Genomic DNA, 21,923 nt, shown 5'->3' with positions numbered 1-21,923 from the left:
CCACACTGGCATTCGAATCCCTCTTTGCCCACATCCAACATTCCCAACAGCAACAAGGCTGCTGTGATGCCAATGACATATAAATTACACCACTTGAAATTCTGGAAGTTTGGAGAAATACCTGCAAAGCACATGGTGGAGTAAACCAGGTGAAACTTTTGTTTTTCACTAAGCAAAAATGACCAACAATCAGCCACGTCCAAGTTTGATTGGAAACCACTCATGTTTTTGCATTACTTTTAGGAAATTTGACCAGATGTGGATGTATTTGTCACATGGATTTTAGAGTTTGCGTGATGAGTCACTTACAGATAATGCGCAGCATTTCAAATTTTTCTTCAAACACACACACACACGCACACACCCAAAAACAAACACATTCAAAAGCTTGGGTATCGTTTTCCATCCTCCTCTGTGCAGATTTATAGTTCCTCCCTTCCTCTTCAGTTCTGGCAGATGGCTCGGTCCAGCTGTTCGGTGAGCGGATCTCGATTTGAAAAGTAAAGCCTTCAAATGCACAACTTGAAAACCAGTGCAGAAACTCTGGGAGATATCCAGTTAATCCGTGTTGTCTTGTGCAATAATAACACTTTGGATGGTATATTTTAAACATTTTACATGTATTAATTCTAATGAATACAGCCAAAAAAAAAAAAAAAACTGTCGTTCAAAATATTTGAAAAATTACACAGGACTATCTAAAAGGATTTTAGTACAGAGATGTTATGGCCTAGACAATCATGAAGAAGACTGCTGACTCAGCAGCTGTGCAGCACAATGACGTCCACAAGGAAAATAAGTTACAAATACCTTTGGAGAAGGTGCTGAGTTTTTGACGAGCTGTACCCAAGCATATTAACGGAAAATTGAGTGGGAACAAAAAGTGTGACTGAAAAACCTAAAAAATAAATAAATTTAAAAAAATGCACCACAGTCACACACAATTATTTCACAATTAGCATTGTGAAATAAAAGTAATTTAAGAGTTTGGGGAATATTAGCAAGATGAGATGTGCAGCATGCGGACGTCCAAGATGTTTGGGATCCAATTTGAAGCAACAAACCGCAGACTAAAACATTCATTCTCTGCAAAACAATTTGGGGATTTTTGTGTGCAAGAAATAACAATAATAATAATAATAATAATAATAATAATAATAATAATAATAATAATAAACAGAACTACACAAACATACCGCTTTCTGTATGCTTTCATGAAAGTATATATTTTTAAAATGACATACCAAGAACAAATTAAAATACATCAATGCCTATCATAGTAACCCTATGTTGGGGTGAGAGAGGCAAAAACAAATGCATGTTTTTGATAACATTCGAACTTAAAAATGCACTTAAAAACTTTTTTTTTTGCATGACGAAAACCAATAACAAGCATAATTTGATGTAGCTGGGCTCAAACCAGGAAGCCTCGCCTGCTCCGTGCAGCAGTGATGTGATATCACATGACGACACTGGGCTTGGTGCTGCGCGCTCTGGATCCTCGTTGGCGGATGTGACACTCTGGAGATCAGGCAGACGGCAGGTCCTCCTCCAGCAGCGCACAATGATCCCGCTCATTCGCTCTGGACGGAGTTGCGCGTTGCGGACCGGAGCAAATGATCAGGACTCGACATAAAACTCTGACGCGTCAGTTAAACAAGGCGACTTAAAAAAAAAAAAAAAAAAAGAAAAGAAAAAAAAAAGCAATTTTGGAGACACCTATCGGTTCTTGTTTTATAGGAGTGTCTACCTGCGGTGGACTGAGGAGGGGTTGCTGCTTCAGCAACAGGCTCACCTGCAGAGGCAGGACCATGCGCTCCAGGGCTGCGCTTCCCCGGTAAGTCACATAGCAATGATGGAGATGTGTGGGTAATGAAAGATTGGATACTGAGAACTAAACTCGTCTATTTAGAAAGAGAAAAAAAATAGAAGAATAGTTTATTAAGTGAAAGAATGGTAGATTATAGCAGCGCGCTTTTTCTCGTTGTTATGAGCTTTATAGGTTGCAAGAAGCAAAGGGGGAAAATAAGGACGAGATGTGAATTTAAAACTCATAGCCATGCGTTGTGTCCCACTAATCCATTTACAACATCCCACCCTCCTCCTCTGTTCTCCCTGAAGCAACATGCTTCAGCTGCTCTTTATGGTTTAAGGTCAGTCCCTCAGGCCAGTTCAGGAATTTTCCCTCAGAGCCGATCTTCTTGTCGGTCGTGTTTACTGCGTTGAAACCAGTGGAAAGTTACAGCTGCAAATGTTCATCTCAGATCAGAATTCCTCAAGATTAAAAGCCCTCCCTCAACTCTCATGTATGTAATTAAAAATGTATGATGGAGTCTTCAGGAATGAGGATGTTTGATAAGGAGGGGGTCCACACATCCGGTCACAGTTAATCGCTTGTGTCTTGCAGAAATATTTGCTGTGACATTGCACATTTCACTTTTTTTTTTGACAGCGTGATTCACACACTCTCCGCTTCTCCACGTCCACACAGGTTTGCCTCCCTTTTGTGTCTCCTTTTCCTCCCCTCGGTTTTGTCCTCCTCTCCTCGGCGTCAGTGGGTTCTCCAGCGTATCCCTGTGGTCCTGCCGCAGCAGACAGAGGCTCGACCGACGCCGCAGTTTCTGAACGAGGCACGCCTGGACGTTGCTTCCCCCTGCGACCCAGAATGCCACAAGACAGCCCCTCGTCGCAGCTACTGGGATTTGCGGAGCCTTCTGGCCTACGAGACTCTAGACTCCAACGGCCAACTCACTGAGACCGCCATTGGGATTTATGGCTACAATCCCTATTCCAATACTAGTCCTGCTTACTCCTCTGGTTCCTCTGGTAAGGCCGAGCGGTCACATGTCAGAAGAAAACGGCAGATATTTGGACATGATGGTCGTTTTAGTATTGCGGGGCAGAACTTCCTGCTTAAGTACCCATTCTCAGTTGCTGTCAAACTGTCCACCGGATGTTCCGGTACTCTGGTGGGGGACCGTCATGTTCTCACAGCTGCTCATTGTGTTCACGATGGCAAAAACTATGTGAAAGGAGCCCAAAGGCTTCGGGTGGGCTTTTTGAAACCAAAGCAACGGGATGTACAACATTCACCTATTTATCTTCCCTCTAACTTTACCAACCACGTAGAGGGCGGCCCAGAACAGTACCCCCCACCTACCAACGACAAAATGAAGTTCCAGTGGATCAGAGCCAAGCGCACCCACGTTCCCAAAGGTTGGATTAAAGGCAACGCCAATGACATCGGGATGGACTACGACTATGCATTGCTGGAGCTGAAAAAGCCTCACAAACGCCGCCACATGAAGCTCGGGGTCAGCCCCCCGGCTCAGAGACTTCCCGGTCGTCGTGTCCACTTCTCAGGATTTGACAATGACCGCCCCGGACAGCTGGTGTATCGGTTCTGTCGGGCAGGCGAGGAGACGTCGGACTTGTTGTACCAGCACTGCGACGCTCAGCCTGGGGCTAGCGGCTCTGGAGTCTACGCCCGGATGTGGGATGGCCGGCGGCGGCGTTGGGAGCGCAAGGTGATAGGCGTGTTCTCCGGGCACCAGTGGGTGGAGAAGAAAGGGACGTCTCAGGAATTTAACGTGGCCGTCAGAATCACACCTCTTAAATATGCACAGATCTGCTACTGGATTAAAGGAAACTTTGTGGATTGCAGAGAGGGGTGAAGGGATAAAAACAAAAATGTACACAGGGGTGTAGCTACAAAAAAGAACTGTGCCAATCTCTAGGAACCTTTTCACATGTTGTGATGTTACAACCACAAATTCAAAAATGGTGCAGTTTTAAAAATGAATCTTTTTAAAAAAAAAAAATAGTGTGACATAAATGTATTCAGCCCCACTGACTCAGTCCTTTGTAGAACCACCTTTTATTACAGTTACAGATGCAGCAGAGATTTGGGTCATTACCAGCTTAGCAAACCTAGACACAGAAAATGTTGACTCTTCTTTAATAAAATGAGTCATATTGGAGCTAAAATTTGACAGGACCAATCAAACAGATACATATCCTTAGATTTAACGCATCGTAGCTCTGGCCACATGGTTATTTTATGGCTCTCCCTCCAGGGCGTCATTAAAAAAGTTGTCAGCTGCGAAGTTGTTCTCGAAAAAGTTACTTAACTGCATGTCTAGTCAATGTGGAACTAACCTCTATCCACAGCTCAACCCTTGTATTTTCCATTGGTTGGGCACTTAGAAAATGTCTGTGCGCCAGATGATTCTGAAGTTGGTTCAGAAATTTTCAAAAACACTTTTTAAAAAAAAGATGCTGGGCATGATTTGATCACCCCATGTTTGAAATTCTAAATATGTTTAGGTTTTGTTGGATCGTCTATAAAATTCTCCTTGTGAACCATAAGACTAGCAACAAACTCGTCAGCATATTTTAGTTCTTAATGTTTCCGATAAGTCCACAATATTTTTTCCCACAATATTGTTTATTTAAAGGGTGGACGTGTTACAAACAGAATGGTTAATCCGGGGGGGTATTTATGTTTGGTGAACCTCTTTCCCTGCCCCAACATTTCTCCAGTATTGCCCAGTATTTAGCTCCAACCTTCCCTGCACTGCTGAAAAAAAAAAAAAGAGACTGCCACCTCCTTGTTTCATCGTGGGGGGTTTTGTTTTCAAGGTAATTTACCAAAACAGTTTTCAACCACCAATTTTCCTTGTAACCCATAAAGTTACATTTCAGTCTCGTCTAACCAAAAAACCTTCGTTTGCCGTCTTTTATACATGACTTGTGGCAACAGTAGCTTTCTTCATCTTCTGGAATGCTATGCTAATAGTTGTCCTGTCAACAGCATTCTCCCACTTGTGCTGTGTTGTGCACACTTTTTTTTTTTTTCCCAAAAGGTTTTGAGAACTGTGCATCTTTTTACTCCTACATAATTATGAGCTTTACTCTGTTGGTGATAAGAAATCCCAGTTAAAAACATTGAGGTTTGTGATTGCAACGTGACAACACGAACAATTCAAGCCCTACGGATACTTTTGCGAGGCGATGCATTTCTTTTGGAGTGCTAGAAGCCAGAGGATTCCACATTTATGTTCAACACCGACACGGTAAAACAAATAACCTTCATGGTTTTGTCCCATTTCGGAGGAGGTAAAGTAAGCAATCAAAATCTCTGGTAATGACAAACTATTCAAACCTTTATTTTTATGTTCATCGTCGCACCTTCATTTACACCTCTAAAGTGCTATATATTTTTTAAAGAAGATTGTATTTGTTTTTTAAAAGATGATTGTGAACTATCAAAGTATCTATTAGCTTTCGTGATGTGAAATGCAAACTGATGGAGAGGAGACGTCTTTCCTTTCTTTGTTACAGTTATGTTGATTAAGAATGCACTGTCAAGACTTCTACTGAAAATCATACCTGTGGATGAATGTACGTCAGCTAAGCCAAAGTTGTAAACTGTATCTTGCACCTTCTTCTAGTTGACATAAAAGTTAATCAACAAGCATACATTATTTTTAACGCTAATGGAGTCTAATAAATGAATCTTTATTTTACAGGATGATTCGTAAAAACTTGTTTTCTCTGGGCCATGAATTATTGGAGCTTGTTGTATGGCGTCATCTCGTGGCGAAAAAAAGTACTGCATGCATCCGCAAATTTTAACTTGTCAGCTCAGTCTAGATTCAGATGAGTCTTGTGCTTTTCTAAAAATCAAAGACTACAAAAAATGTAATAAAGCAGATCCTTTAAAAAAAAAATTATATAACTCAACTGGTTTGAACATATTTACTTTATTTCAGGTGTCAAGAATATCCAGAAATGATTTGCGGAAGCTGAATACTGTCAAAAGCTGAGATATGAGGATCTGGTCCTATAACTTCCCCAGCTGTGACACGCTGAATACCCAGCAATTTGAACCTGGATCCTGGGATTTGGCACAAGAAACCATAAGAGAAACCACCCTCCCTACTCCCCAAATCTTATTTTCAGTTTGAAACAATTGAGTCACATTATCATTTTGTAAAATTTTATGTAAACTCATATAAGGTCAAATACATTTCACAGCAATGGGATCAAAAGGTGAACATGTAATCTGTCAACATACAGACGGATCGCTTTTTCTTTTATCGACCTACTTCGGAGTTGCCAATTGGAAGGGAGTATAGATAAAGCATTTAAGTAAACTAAACAGATGCAGAACCTAAAACCCTTAAGCAGTGTTACTCAGTTATGGACGAGTGAAAAGATGGGAGAACCACAACATTCAAAACCAGTATTTCAAATCACTGTGCTCTTAAGGCTGGTTGGAATCAGCTACACAAACATGCAATCTCAACAGAACCATTTCGTTGCCGATATTTACTACATTCGTGTGAAAAATGTGAAACACATAAAGCACCGAAGAGCAAACCTAAGAAGAAAACTGGCACTTGTATTTTGCATCAAGTTTAACCGAAGATTCGGGAGTTTCATTTCTCTCAATACTGAAGCTAACGAAGCCGGCAGCGCCGGAGCTCAAACAGAAAAAGCAACGAAGGACACGAGGCTGATCAATGAGTGAGACGAAACAGAAAGTGACCTTTGTTTGGAAACTTTGCATATAGGAACTGGAAATGTTACAAGAATATTTCCTGCCAGCTTTCACTTTGGCTTTCACTCCCAACCCAGTAGAAGCTTCTGGTAAATCCAGATCAATGTGTGATGACAGCTTTTTCGTGTTACAGTGGAAACAGGCGCTGGGATAGCCAAGAACACCACTTTACCCACCACATTCTCTACATTTTCTCCACTCTAACCCAACAAAACAGCCAAACTGGACTTAATACCGTTACAAGTTGTACCATCCTCCTATTTAATTCCCGTCCAGGAGTTAAAATGTTGTGGAAGCGACCTATGAAACAGAAACCTACAACGTCACAGAAAGTTGAATTTAGCAAGTCAAATGTAGGTCAGCCATTTGTCAGAGTTTTGGACTAAATAATGCACCTGTTGACGGTACGCTCTCCTGAACACCGCCGCATCATGTGAGCGCTACGGTTTGGCGACAGGCGGAGCTACAGCTGATGTGAAGCAAGGGGAAAAAAACATTTAGCGCAGTTCAACCAAGTTAGCTTTGTTTAAAGACTTCTAGGGTCCGTTTGCCTCCAGTTGCACTTATTTTGATATTACTGACAAAACCGAACTACTAAAAAAATATCTGCTTTAGAAATAGTTTGTCATTTTGAAACTGATGTATTTTTGGGTATAGTCGGATAAAAAAAAATCCACTGAGTTGATCAAATGAAACATGAAAAAGTCAGTACGGCCCACATTACAGCTGCATGCTTCAGCTTTATTTTGATTAAACTAAGGAATTTAGTTATGATCCCAAAGGAAACAAAATAAGTGACCTTTCCCATCGAACTCTGCCAATGAGAACATTTGGGCAAATTTACAAACTACTTTAAAAGCAGAATCTAAGGGCTGCCATAAATTGCAGCATTGATGCTGAAATGATCAAATCTGTTGCCTCCCAAAACACTGGCTGCCTGCGGAGAAAAAAGTCTGGGTTGAAGCAAAGAAAATAAAAATAAAAATTAAAAATAATAATAAGAAGAAACAACAATCTGGATCTCAGGCACAAATCTTTCCTCTCGTCTCGAGTTCCCCACTTTATTAACAGTTTAGGGCCACATCTGATGTGCGATTGGCCGCTTGCACTTGAAAGCATCTTTGGTGAAAGTCACCCCCAGGCATTCCCTGACTTCCCTGTCGTCTGGCAACAACGTAACAACATGCTAATGTCAGAGCGGTAATGCCCGGTGTAACACGAAATAGTATACAAAATAAAAATATTCTTTTAAATAGGCATATACAAACATCGCATTAAAAATAGAACCGTATCAAAAACACAGTTGTGAGTTCACAGTCTGCATCCCCTCCGGCCCACAGCTCCACGCTCAAGAGTTTGTAGGTGAGGTTTTTTTTTGTCCTTTTTACTGCGACTTGAGCCCCGAACCGTTGGAGGACAGAGGGTAGGAGTAGGCTTTGCCCAACACAATGCGATCTCGGAGAAGTTTAAAAAGCACGTAATAGTTGCAGAGGAGGATAAGGCCCAGGGACAGCGTGTGGTTCCAGCGCTCAGAGCGCAGCAGAGAGTATAGCTGGTACAAAACCACGCTGGACTCGATCCCGATCAGCAGGTTCAAGATCCGCAATGGCTTATGAAACAGGAACTGCAAGGACACACAGGAGAATTGAGAATAAAAATTACTTTGGGTCAAAATGACTGAGGGCTTAACAATTTCCGCTTTAAAATTAAGATGGGCATTTCATAAAACTGACATTTTGTGCTGCGTCTGCCGCCTCTTGTATATTCACAGGAGCAATTATTGGTGAGGATAGGAGAGTTTGTTCTAAACTATGGTGTGCTCATGCAGACCAGGCATAGATTTGTAAAAGCATTGAAGTGAAGACATGCTTCCTGCATGCTAGCTATCGCTTTCTGTTCTGGAACTACAAGATGAAGAGTGTGGAGCATTTCAGTATTAGCATCAGCATCGCTTTGTCCCGACTAGGACGGCATTAAACTTCACATGCTAGTGGAAAGTGTATCGGCTCAGAGGAAATTATAAACTGTCAAATAAAGCCATTTTACAAGAGCCCTTCCAAAACAGCTAAATAAAGCACAGCCCTGCTCCAACATGCTCACTTTGAATTGTGTTTTTTTTTTGTGCTACCTGTGGACCCGGGGTATTTTGTAATATCTGTGAACATTTCAGAGCCTGTGGAGATGCAGGAATTTTCAGAAATAAATTGAAAATGTTCTTGTGAAGTGAGCAAAACAAATTTTGTAATTCTCATTTTAATTGTTTGGCTGTTTTGAAAATTCAGGGTAATTTACTACATTTTTTATTAGATGTTTGTGCTTTTTCTGTGTCTTCCAAAGACTATGAATAAACAACAACACTAAAAGTTGCACATTAACTCAAATCCACGATCTGAGCAGGTTTCCTGTGGGTCTCCAGTGCATTAAAACCTTATTGTTAAAACTTTAAACTCAAGTTTTGAAGTGGAAAGTACAGAAAGTGATATTTAGGTTACATTCAATTCACAATTATTGTAAAGATGCTTAGTTATTTTTTTAATTCTAAAATAAATTTTCTTTTAAAAAATATATGAAGCTTAAAATGTAAGTATTTTTTTCACAAATTTAATCCACCTTACATTTGTCTGTTTTGACTTGGATTTTCTTTTCAAAACGTTGCCATAGTTTCTGCTTGTCACATAAATAATACACATTCTGTCACACAACCATCAGACATCCACTCATCAACGTTGATGATAATAAATAGTATTATTTCAGATGACCTTATTTTTTTTAAATACATTGGGTTTTTTTCCCCCTTTGACGTTAAGCAGGGCCATAATTTGAAGGCCGTGGTCCATCATGTGGGTGAAGTTTTATTTGCGTTTTATAATCTCTTCATTGTCAGAACTTCTTGTACTGGAGAAGCATTTGACAGAGCACATGCACTGTGTGCAGAGGCTGCAGACCTTGCTGCAGCTCGAATCCCATTTACTGAATTTTTTTTTTACCCTTTGTCTCCCCTTTATGTATAATCAACTAAAACATCCAGAAAACAAAACAAAAAAACCTTGTACTGGACACACAGCACTGTCAAACGAATTATTCCCTTTACAGATTTCTTCTACTTTTGCTTTTGACTTGCACAGAGACAGAAATTGTTGCACTAACTGAAGCAGAACCATCTATTTTGCAGTTGATGACCCCACAGTAAAACATCACCTTTCTATCCACTTCATTCAGTTCCCAGCAAAAATATTGGTAAATTGTAAAATTAGGCAGGAATTAAACATGTTTATGGCTCCATCCATCTATTTTCACACATTTGGCCTCCTTTCTCCAAATACACAGGACTTCATAAGAAGATATGCAACTAAACTGACTTTACATGTTCACATTAGGGAAATTCATTAAACTAAATACTCTATTGTTTTGTTTTGTTTTTTTTTTAAAAAGGGAACTGGTAAAATAAATTGGATTTTTAATTAACTTTGTGCCTTCTCTGATTACCTTACAGTTCACCACGTGTTGGGGGAAGCTCAAAAGGGCATGCATTCAGTTTTTTGTGGTTATGCTCATGTAGATAAAAGGACCCATTTTCATCAGTATCAAATGTTGGCCGAATACAAATTTACAAAAAAAAAAAAAACAATCCTCACTTCCCCATTTCAGGTTTCTTTCCAAGAACACATGAATATGTAACTGGGTCCGACTAAACAAAATGAGATACTCACATAAAACCTTGCATGGGAAACATCAGAGGGAAGCGCAACATTATAGGATCCAACAGCCTTGTATAGACATCGACTGTGTCGTACCAACACCCCCTGAGGCCAAACGGTGCTTTCTGACCACCTGAAAGACAACCGGCACAACACAAACCACAAACAACATCAGCTTCATTTGTCTCTGTGACAACAACAATGGGCGTGTGCATGTGTGTGCGTGTGTGTGTTTATTGGACACCTACACATGCTGAGGTGTGTTACTGTATGAACCGTGCTCCAGTTTCTGCCAGCGGCCCAGGTGAGCCGCCGAGCGATGGAGCAAGTCGCAGTAGCTGGGAGGCAGCAGTTGGCTCATCAGCATCACAAAGGCGTTTATCCACACCATAATCAGATGCTCACAAGACCAGCGCATGTCATAGTACTGTGTACTCTGTTGGGAGGAAGGGAATGGGGTTAGTTTCAACTTGGCACAAAATGAAGGTACGGTTACTGAACAAATGGAAGGCTAGGTACGAAACGGACGAAAGAAAACACCAACCTTGACGAAGCAGAGAGGCAAGAAGGCTACATAGTAAGCACTGAACAGTGAGTTGAATAGCACTTCTTTGATCCGCCGGTTGAAGTCGCTTTTCAGCTCCTCCACTTCTGCTCGAATCAGCTCGGGCGTGTCCGAGTGTATGTGCTGCGGGCAGGTGTGAGTGGGCATGTGTGGGGGGCTGGAGAACTGTTCTCTGATGTTCTCCCGCAGCAGGAAGAGGAAGTCGCGAGGTCGGAAGAGCTGGGACTCCGCGAGGTCGGCCTGCTGGTGCTCGGCGGGGTACTCGCAGTCAGATCCCGGCGCCGGGCTTTTGCCTCCTTCCTGATGGAAGCAGCAGAGTGGGACGTACACACCAAATCTGAAGAGGACGGCGAGTGAAGCGAGAGCGGAAAGCAGAGAGAGGATGAGATTCACATTATGTGTGACGTGAACACATCATGAATCTTTAAAATGTTGAGAGACATGGAGGGAGAGCAAATTGCATTTTCTGGTTCCATTAGCACATTAAACGGAAAGACTCTCTGGCATTACTGAACTGTTGTGGATAAGCAGATCAATCATCAGCTTTGTTAATCTTTCCTTGTAAAGATTTCTGATGAAGATACGTTTTTACTAGAAAAGGCAATTTATCAGATGTAGCTGTGAAAATATGTTTTGTTTTGCTTAGCTAAGTGGTTAAAGGACAGTAATGGGAACAGCGCTGAACAGAAGTCTTGTTCCAAGTAATCTAATCCAATTCAGGCTTCACTGAAGTATTTTAGATTCTGGACTGAAGGTGATTAAGTGTAGACACGTGTAGTTAATCACGTAATGAATTCAAACAAACGGAATAATTTCCATTTACATGATTTATTGTTTTCTCGTTTCTTTCTATCAAAAACTGGATAACAAAAGTCTTCAGTCTGCTGCTTTGGTTTCAACTAAACCTTTTTTTGAAGGACAAATTTATCTACCGATACTTCATAAGTAATTGTATTTGTCGTTTCTGTTGCAATAACAAATGTTGGATGATTAAAATGTCTTCCAGTTCCAGTGCTAAATGTTCATTAAGATTCAAATGAACTGATTTTTGAGAATGAGTTCCTGGATTATTTTGCCATTACTACTGTCTTACTTCAAAACAACAGTATTATCATTTATCGCAATAACTTCTGGCACAATTTCTCATCCAGCAAAATTCCTTGTCATGACAGTCCCAATTCCACTGGTGGAGCTGAGAGAGGAAGTGTGTGTCTGCGGGGTAATCCGTGACGGGGAGCTTTGTGAAAACAGGCTCCACTTTGAATGAGCAAGCGTTTAGGCAAAAGAGATTAAAGGATTCCTCAAACATGTAAGAAAGAATCAAAGCAACACTTGTACGTTTTTAATCAGGGAGTAACATTATAACATATGAGGTTCTAAAAAGGGGATTCTATATTATACCCTCCTTTAATAAGCAGTCTGATGGCAGACTTTCTGACTTTACTTCCCTACATTCAGTGTAAATGTCTGAAATTAAATATTAGACGAGCACAGTGCTCTGGACAGCGATCCGCTCTGAGGACTCACGGGTATCCCAGGAACAGAAGGTTAAGGACAGAGTGGTTCCTGCACAGGTTGACCAGCGTCCAGCAGAGCACCCAGCCGCACATGGTCAGCAGGCTGAGCCGGGCTGTAATAAGTACTATGTAGCGGAACAGGGACCCTCCGCTGCTCTGAGACACCTGAAAAAAGAAAAGTAAAGTGATCCAACAACTACTTTGCAATCATCAAAAAGGTACATTTTGCAGCTTTTGTATTAGAGCGCTGAACACAGCATGTTTACCTCTGACACAATGGTCCAAACAAGCCTCCTGGCTAACATAACAGTGATGAAGATAGCCAGGTGGTAGTCCATTAGATGAAAGTTCTACAAGAAGAACAGAGTTTGGTTTGTTTCTTAAAAAAAAAAAAAAAAACTTTTCCTGCTCATCTCTGGTGTTCTACATTAACTGAACTAATGTCTGTGCAATCTCACGAGTGAGGTAGAGGCAGCCGGATGACTGTAGGGGTACCACCACACCGTCCTGTAGATGTTGATGTACTGGACGAATAAAGCAACCAACAGGTAGAGAAAGAGCAGGAACTCAAACAGGAAGCTGCCGTCCAACGGCAGCTCGGGGATCCGCGAGTGACGGACCGGCTCCGGAGTGATGAGAGTAGAAATGGGCGGAGCAGACAGACCCACCGAGTTACTGCTTCTGAAAGAAGTCCAAGCAAACAGTGCATTTCAGTCAAACTGCACCTGCGGCAAATTGTAGAGACTAGAACTCCCCAAAAGATTTAGTTAAATTTCCACTTCCTCACTGTTAGGTCTGAAAACCTACAGCACTAAAATACCTACAGAAGAGAACCACAGACGACGTTCATTATGTTTCAATCAAGCTTTCGCGAAAGGAGAAATCGCAGCGTACGGCTCCTGCGAGCCATTCACTGCGGGTTCTGAACTCTTTCAGTCAGAGCGTGTCTTTTATTTTCAGAGAAGGGGGAGAGAAAAACAAAAGGCAAGTTTTGTCTCTACACACAGGTTGTCTAGTCCTTTCTCACGAGAACGATTTCTCCCAAGGACGGCGAGAACAATGTTAGAGATAATCGTGCTGCAGAGACATTCTGTGAGAGTGGGTCAAAAGTTTTCAACACAGCAGTCGAAAGTAATACAAGAATACTATAGTAAGAGTGATAAATGCAAAACTACTAATGTAAGAGTGACAACACAAAATAATTCTAACACAAACAGTGAGAGAAAAATGAAATACTAGAAACATGAGCATGTGATTTAATAATCCTCACAGCTTCATTTAGACATGCCGGAAAAAGTAATGGAATGCTCAGTGAAAGCAGTACTTACTAAAAGACAATTACAGAATTGAGGGTTTCTTTAAATGTTTCATAATCATAATTTAAATGAGCATGAAAAGATTTACAGAGCGGATAACAAAAAGTTAACATTACCCAAGTTCAACAAGTTCATTTATCAGTGTGCTAAAGTTTTTTTCACAGCAAAAATCTACAATTTTTCTGTATCAAATTTCTAGACTTTGACTGTCCTTTTTATGAGAGTCGAGAACAAAATCTTGAACTTGAACTTGCTTCAATAGCAGTGGGATCCTATTATGAGATTCTCCACAATACTGAAAAATGAAATGCTAAATTTGGTGTCAGATTTTCAATGTGGTGAGCTACTTCACTTCTTTTGTGGGATTTGGTTGGTCTGCCATTACCTTGAAACCTACTGCACACCTTCTCGTGACCCTGACAACAATACATTTAATATTTGAAACAAATCTGCAATTTCAGGAGGATCCTAAACATCCTAGAGGCCGAATAGTTTCATCTCATTCTGGTGTAAAGTGATCTTCATATCCAGGACCTCCAGGTCTGGCTCGATGCGTCTAAAAGTTCAGCAGCTTTTAGATGCGCCGCCGCTTCAACACAGCTGAGTCAAATAATGAGGTCATCCGCAGGACTCTGGAGAATGACTGCATACAGGCGGTGATTCATCGATTTGATTCAGGTGTGTTGGAGCAGGGATGCAGCTAAAAGGCGCCAGAGCTCGAGGCCTGGATGTGAAGACCTTTGAAGTTCAGTCGACAACTCCTCCATCTGTCCTTGTAGTTCGATGGACAGAAAAATCTCTGCCTTATTTATTTACAAACTGGTTAGAAACCACCACGAGACTGTGACTAATTACTTCTCAAGAACAATGTTACCTGGTCGAACAAGTTCAACTGCAACCACGATATTGAAGAGCGTGTCTGAACTGATCATTTGAAAGCTACATGTGTTAAAACTAACATAATCTGCGAAACGTACAAATTATACTCCAAGTTATACAGGGTCAGACTAAACTCTGGAATAACAGAATGTTATTTTGATTTTGAAATTTCTCCATTTGCATCATGGTGGCCGACCAAAGCTGGTGACTGTACAAAGGTTCGACAAGCAGAGCGTTTAAAACGGAGAACGACAGGAGAAGAAACTTCCATTAAGAAGTCCTGACCGAGACGCAACGATGCAGCGACCGTCCTGAGACACACCTGTGGTTGCTGAAACACCGTCAACGCATGAAGGGTTTCAAATGTGGAAGTTGCCACAGTGACGAGAAGAAACTCATCATGCAGATGGCTGAGGGATTATTCAAAACACATCCACTTATCTGTTTCTTAGTTAAAAGAAAAGGATGCCAAGCTGCTGGTTAAATATCAAATTCCAATCATTTTTTGTGAACAGGGCCAAAACGTGTTGTATGACAGGTTCAAATTATAGCAGGGCAGGTTTTCATATGTAGGTCTTTAGCAAAATATGATTTATTGTCAGAGACAGAGATGGTAGCAGCTGGATAGTTTGGCTAAAATGACGTCACATAGCAACAAATGTTTGCCTTGGAAACAACAATTCAGATTTTTGCCACTAATCTACTTAATAACTTCACTCAGCAGGAGGAAAGTTGTAGTTTTCAATATTTTTTTCTTTACAGTTGTGAAAATTTTAAATCAGAATTTTGTAAAACCAAAGTCAGCTTGTTTATGTTTTCCTCAATCAATCAATTAAAATATTATAAAAGCTCTTTAATTCATTTTCCTGCAAAGAAAAAACTCCTTGTGTCAACACAGCAAACACTGCCTGGACACAGTTTGTGTTTTACACCTTTTCCTCCACTTATTGACAGTGCTGAGCTCCATGTCCTAAACAAAGTCCTGTTACAGCAGCTCTGAGTGTCCTCCAAGCTGCATGTGTGCATTACCTGTTCCTGAGGCCCATGCCATTGCTGACGCTGCCTCCGACCAGAGTCTGCAGGGACGGCAGAGAGGAGCGACTTAGCTGCTGTCTGCTGGGACCCCTGCGGCCTCCTGGCATGGTCGCCAGTTACCGTTCCTCTTAAAAACCCACCATGTACTTCAAGGTCACTGCAGGGTGTAACGAGAAAAACAAAAAGCTCAATTAAAAAAAGAAAAACGGGAAGGGTAAACAGATCATAAAAAAAATGCAATTGAAAACCAGCAAACCTGAAAGGTAAACAGTATCTGACATTTAAACGAGATGTAATTAGCGCAAGGACGCGAGACATTAACTTTACAACCTATATGTAATAAGCGCACGGTCGAGAAGTTAATTAAGAGAGAAAAAATAAGCTGCACAGATGCTCCTGTTTACCAGTGAGCGGGTTCCCAGTTGTTAATGCACTTATATGTCATCACTGTAAAAACTAAACGTCACATTTTGAGAGGAACGGTAACGGTGAAAACACCACCATGATTAAATATGACAAGATTTTCTACAGAACGAACTATTTAACTTTGGCGACTGCCTGTAACTATTTTCACGTTCCTAAACAAAAATAAACACCGTAAATCTGCCACACCATGGCAAAAGTTCAGGAAAAGAAATACTTAAGAGCATTTTGTGAAAGTAGATTGTGTGGTTTTTTTTTTCCTCTTAGTTTTGGATTGTTATATAAACAAAGATCTTGACTACAACATCATAAAAACAAAGAGATTTACACCAGAACTACACGAGTTTCAGCTCAGCTTGGCAACAGACCGGTGTAGATTTTACAGACCAAACAAAGCAGCTTTCTGCAGAGGGAGCTTCATTGAAACCATGTTTGTTTCTCATGTCGCTACCGACACCACCTCATCCAAAGCCTCTCTTATTGCGACATCCCTGGTTTTTGTCAAATAACATCTTAGTGACACAAACGGAGCGATCCCCAATTCTCAGCGGATAAAAAGCAGCTCTGTCTGTCTGGCTGAAAACAACTGGCTAAAAGGATTGTAAAGTTAACTTTAAAAATAATAAAAAAAACTGACCAATACAGGAGCAATTTATCTTCATTGTGTTATCTATAAAGTGCCATGTGTCTGACAGAACAAAACAAAAAAAAAAAAAAAAACTTTATTACAGTAGGAAAGTTACAAGTATATTAATCAGTAATGTGCTGCATTTATAGAGCAAGCAAAAAACACAGTAAAATATCTGACTGGAACATAGACGACAATTATGCGGGCACTTTAATTTTTGGAAAGTCTGCAGGTTATTAAAATACTGCAAAGTTCAGAAGCTGCCTTAAATATTTTTCAGCCTCTTTGGCACCAAACGTGGCACTTTATTAAAACAATGAACTGTGTGTCACAATTGATGGGGACTTATTACTTATCTTAATTAAATTTTAATTAAAAGTGCTTCTTCCAAACCAAATTTAAAAGCTCCAGCAAAAGCAAAATCAACTCACATAATAAAAATAACATAATTGACAGTCTCTATTAATGGCAACAAAATTTATATTACGTCCATGTTAAAAAAAGCAAAACAACAAAACTGTATGCCTGATCTCTGAAATGCTGCCCAAGTTGAAAAAAAACAGTGTGTAAAAATAAATCCTCTATGCTCATATTTGAATGAGTTCATCTAAATTGAATCTTAATATATTTACGGTCGTCGTTTTTCACTAGGGATGTAAGACGAAGAAAAACAGACTTAGGAAATCATTCATAACTTGTTTCTTCCTCTCTTTTACCTCTGGAGTATTTCCACTAAGTAGACTTGCCCTTTCTCAGGCAACTGATTGAACCTGTGACTGACAACCAGTAAAACATCACAAATTTATGCGTCAGACAACGCATTTAAAAATATGTGAATATTAGGACGCATAAGAGGCAGCACCTCTTAATTAGGTCAAGTTATGAGCAGCAGATTTTTGTTGTAGTGGTGCAAAGGTCATTTTTTAACGGAAAAAGTAATCTACAAAAATAAACTGAAGTGTGTGTTTTAATTAAATTAAGTTGTGCTTGTTGCGTTTCCATGCTACTGTCTAGACTAGAAAACAAAAGTGGTAGAAATCAGATTTTTAAACTGTGGTGTTCACTTTGCCACAGAGGAACACAGAAAATCATTTCTGCCTGAAACCGTCAGGCTTTTTACTCTGAACTTATTCATAAATTATAGATTAACATATTTGCGTACATGCTTATTTATTTACATTAAGTCATATTGAATTATCTCATCACTCTTAGGTGTGTATATATATATATATATATATAACTTTATCTCCTTTGGTTATATTTGTATCATTAATATTTATACGTTAGGAGTACCTTATCAACAAATAAGCAATTTCCCCTTGGGGATCAATAAAGTATATTCTATCTATTTATTTTAGATTACCGGTAGCAGAACTAATAAGAACATTTTGCTGGAAATTTCCAGGTAAATCTGAGCGTATAGTGTACAAATACTGGCAGCTGCCTTAGTTGAGTCCAAATTCCCTCTTAAGTCCCAACTTCAGTGTGAAATTCAAAAACTAGCAGGACCTGCAAATTGTTTTCCTCGGCTGCTTCGGAGCAATGCAAGCTAGCAATGAACTTTTCTGCATTTTGTATTTTTAAACCCTGTAGCAAAATGTTCACTGAGGAGGTTGTATAATATTCAGAGTGTGACCAAGACAAATAAATCTTTTTTTTTTTGGTCATTTAATCACACGATATGCACAGTTAAGGTCTGCCCGGGCTGCAATAAATGGTAGCTAATCATTTAAGCACCATGCACTCAGGCTCTTGGTGCCTGTAATATGTGTGGTGCCGTGGCAGTTTAATGCAGCGTAAAGCGTTTTAGAAGGCAGAGAGGTGGCGGTGGTCAAGTCGTTCAGAAAATATAGGTGTTAGCCAGAACTTCCCACTTTTTTTAATTAAAAAAAAAAAAAAAAAAAAAAAGTAATTGAGATAGAAATATTTAAATCATTATTTTCTAGCAGTTGAACAGAAGAGTCTCTGGCCTGTTTGCTATTGAACACTTTTTATCCATCTCAAGGTAAAATTGTCATTGCAACAACAATCAACATTATCGCACATTTTTCTAATATTGTGAAGCCCTAATCACTAAGTTTTACATACAAGGAGGCCGTACTGGATTTTGATGTTGAACTTCTGATTTTCGCACTTGGAATTTTGTCACCTAGAAAATTTCTGTCAATGTTTCAAGTTTTGAGATGTCAACTTAAAACAAACGCACAAAAAAAACACACTAGTTCCTTCAACCAATTATGCAGTGTCGCTGTTTTTATATAATTAAACTTAAACTGTAGTATCAGTGGTATTTATTATTTTTAAAATAAAAGTTTGAGATCCATAGCATTGTTTTCTGGTCGACAAAAAGTGAGTGCCTAAAACAAGACATTTGAATCCCTACGTTAAAACAAGGGGCTACATTGTGTGTTTTGTGCATGTATATATATATATATATATATATATATATATATATATATATATATATATATATATATATATTTATTATTCTCATGTTTTTTATTGTATTTTATTATTTTAATCAAGCCCGTTTTCCTTGCCGTTGTAACACAAAGCAGAGGCTGACAGCATCCAGCCTTTGGCTGAACCATATCTCCTTTATGCTGATGTGCTTTTATGAAAAATGATGGAGATGCTGATAATGGGGCTCGCTGAACGCGTAGCAGCAGTATTATGTTGTTTGAGCTGCATCTACAAACAGGAAACAGACGTTCGCATGCACGCAAACACACCACAAGGGACCTAAACTACAGCTGTAAGTCAAAAGTGAAAACAGGAACTGTTGACTACAGACACTAACTACAATGACTCGGTCTTTGTGATGCAACAGCGCGTCTCTCTTTTTGGGCTTCTAAGTGGCTTTTGGAGATGAAGAAGTCCTGGACATGCACTTGTTGGACTCTGCTGTTTTTCTTCCTCGAAGGAACATTTTTGCTATGAGGTGTTTTATGGCCACTGACTTGCTAAGACATGCACTAAAGCTGCTTGCGTGAATCATGGCATAAGGCAGCGTTGTTCATTTTTTTCGCCCCACGAAAACTTGCGAGAACACTTTATAAAGCTCGCCCTATAAAAGACACACACGTGAAGCTGCTAGCCCGCTGTTTAGCCTGTTGGAATAAATGAGCAGAATTTAAAAAGCTAGGTCTACTCACACAACATCGACAACATGCGGAGGGCTGAACTGAGCCGAGCGAGGATGCATCAGTCAGTTGTGTGACGAGTCCAGACAGCAACGGGCATTTCTCCACCTTCCAGCTTCAATATCCAACACTATGCGGGCGTGGCGACGACTTACAACGGCAACGGCGACGCTGGGGGGTCGCTCTCTCCTCCTCTGGAAACATAAAACGATTCTAAAAGTTATTGCTGGGCTGGAGGAGCAACAGTGTAAGTGCGCTGCACAGAGACCGACGTGGCAAAGCAGCACCTCCTCTGCTCGCGTCGTCATCCAAACGCGACTCTGAAGAGCTACCCGCTGCATGGTGGCCGTGACGAGAGCCTGGGCCGGTTCTTTTCCGGGATCCGAATCATTTGGCTCAGATCTTCTGGAAAAGTGAATTCTTTCGGCTAAAGATGTTCACTTAGTTTTACTTCTTGATTTGCAACTAAGACCAGCTTTGATGTTTATTGAGAATATGTCCATTCATAAATGTAGCTCAACACGTTTGCTATTAAAAAACATAACCTATAAAACACAATACGCTTATGTGGTTCTTTTATTTATGTTGTCTGTTAAATTAGAAGCACTGAGCTGTGCAGCATATGTAAGCATGCTCCTTTAGTGTTTGTATTCCACATTTCAGGTAGTATAGGTAGCTATTAATGGCACACACCAGATATAACACTTTCTGTAATGCAGGGCTGTCAAACTCACTTTCATTTTGGGCCAAATCGAGGTCACAAATATTCTCAAAGGGCTGGTTGTGGCAGAATGTCTTGACAAAACTACCTTATTAATAAACTGTTAAAATATTAACAAATGCATTCTGTAGAAACGAAATAGTACTGAGCATCTTTTAATGTATTTGGCACTACGCAGACAGAAACTGCTTTGATTTGGCTGATAAAATAGCATTTCACTATGCAGCTGTTACCATTAAAGACCTATTTCCTATTTTGTGAGGGCCACATAAAAAAGTTATGGTGGGCTGATTTGGCCCATGTATGGCAAGCCGTTTTAACATAAATTCGGTTTCGTCTGACTATCCGTAATTACATTCCAGATATCTAAAAATGCATTTTGACTAGGCAAAACTACATTTTGACTATCCGGAATGGCAATTTAAGATATCTGTATTTACATTCTGACTAGTAAGAATAATAATTCAAGATATCTTCAATTACATTTTGACTAGTCAAAATTGCTTTCAAGATATATCAGTTATTTTGTCTAGTTGAAATATAATTAAAGATATCTTAAATCGCTAAAACGTCTAGTCACAAAACAATTTGAGATCTGGAATATAAGGGCGGCAAAACCTAATTTATGTTAAAACGGCTTGCCATAGCTCCGGGCCTTGAGCTTAATACATAATACTCTAATGCATGCCCTGGCCCCCTAATTGTAAAATCCAACATAAATGTTGTTAAATTACTTTTTTTTTCTTTTTTACTAAAACTGGCATTTGAGATAAAGCAAGCAGAACTGGCTTTCCTTTGTACACGAATCAGTCAAAAGTTCACACATATGCATACCTGAGGGAAAGTACTTGGAGGCTCAGATAGGCTTTCTCAATGAGCAGTATTTATGTTGTAATGGCACAACAACAACACGGAAGAACAGAAAGAAAAGAAGAGGCTTAAAGGTGTTCATATAAATGAGTGGGCAAAATGAACAGGCTCAGTCACATCACAACTCCAGAAAGCTACATCTGCACAGTCGCAGTTCAGGCACATTTTGACAGATAAGAGTTATGAGCTGGAGATCAAAGGAAAGCGCAAACAACAGATCAGGTTTATCACGCAGGTTTACACTTATCAACGCAATATTGCTCTGGTTTACGGAGCTCAGGCGCACTTGAAGTCAAAGCTGTTTTTCCTCTCATCCACGAAGCCACAGAGATGGCAAACGATAAGTAGCGGCAGAAAAATAAATAAGACGGACAATAATCCATCTGTAAACTGAGACACACATATGAGACATCATATCCATGAAATTAGTTAAAGGGAAGATGTAACTGTACAACTGTACAAAAAATAAATGAATATAAAAAATATAGGATTTAATTTGCACTTCAGACATTCTTAATCTTATCCACACTACATTTACCTCTTTGCGTGAGTGCTGTGACATT

The 21,923-nt window shown here is 39.9% G+C and overlaps 2 protein-coding genes across 4 annotated transcripts; one reads left to right on the top strand and one right to left on the bottom strand.

Annotated features, from left to right (window-relative positions):
- The first annotated feature begins 1,395 nt into the window (after positions 1-1,395).
- On the top strand, positions 1,396-5,533 carry LOC103462018 (serine protease 23-like). The gene is made up of 2 exons (XM_008404476.3): positions 1,396-1,837; positions 2,492-5,533. Exons 1-2 carry the CDS (start codon positions 1,812-1,814, stop codon positions 3,672-3,674), a joined length of 1,209 nt encoding a protein of 402 aa, XP_008402698.1. The 5' UTR covers positions 1,396-1,811; the 3' UTR covers positions 3,675-5,533.
- tmem39a (transmembrane protein 39A) lies at positions 3,814-20,235 on the bottom strand. Of its 3 annotated transcripts, XM_008404474.3 has the most exons (10): positions 20,057-20,235; positions 19,782-19,963; positions 15,570-15,732; positions 12,804-13,026; positions 12,612-12,695; positions 12,356-12,510; positions 10,808-11,165; positions 10,512-10,699; positions 10,276-10,396; positions 3,814-8,189 (listed from the first exon to the last, which is right to left on the bottom strand). In XM_008404474.3, exons 3-10 carry the CDS (start codon positions 15,680-15,682, stop codon positions 7,950-7,952), a joined length of 1,482 nt encoding a protein of 493 aa, XP_008402696.1. In that variant the 5' UTR covers positions 15,683-15,732; positions 19,782-19,963; positions 20,057-20,235; the 3' UTR covers positions 3,814-7,949. The 3 variants fall into 3 exon arrangements, with proteins under 3 accessions (XP_008402696.1, XP_008402695.1, XP_008402697.1); XM_008404473.2 differs by having other exon boundaries at positions 19,782-20,069; XM_008404475.3 differs by lacking the exons at positions 15,570-15,732; positions 19,782-19,963; positions 20,057-20,235 and adding an exon at positions 13,170-13,292.
- Positions 20,236-21,923: the final 1,688 nt, after the last annotated feature.

The sequence above is a fragment of the Poecilia reticulata genome, chromosome 3, assembly GCF_904066995.2.
Source record: "Poecilia reticulata chromosome 3, P_reticulata-male-v2, whole genome shotgun sequence".
In the NCBI taxonomy this organism is placed as follows: Eukaryota; Metazoa; Chordata; class Actinopteri; order Cyprinodontiformes; family Poeciliidae; genus Poecilia; species Poecilia reticulata.
Note: the sequence above shows the minus strand (reverse complement) of the source record. Positions and strands in the feature narration are given on the sequence as shown.

Coding starts and splice junctions, on each gene's coding strand:
- LOC103462018 (XM_008404476.3), top strand. CDS start 1,812: ATGCGCTCCAGGGCTGCGCTTCCCCG. Junction 1,838..2,491: donor TCCAGGGCTGCGCTTCCCCG/GTAAGTCACATA, acceptor ACGTCCACACAG/GTTTGCCTCCCTTTTGTGTC.
- tmem39a (XM_008404474.3), bottom strand. CDS start 15,682: ATGCCAGGAGGCCGCAGGGGTCCCAGCAGACAGCAGCTAAGTCGCTCC. Junction 10,700..10,807: donor TGCCTCTCTGCTTCGTCAAG/GTTGGTGTTTTC, acceptor TCCTCCCAACAG/AGTACACAGTACTATGACAT. Junction 10,397..10,511: donor AGTAACACACCTCAGCATGT/GTAGGTGTCCAA, acceptor GTTGTCTTTCAG/GTGGTCAGAAAGCACCGTTT.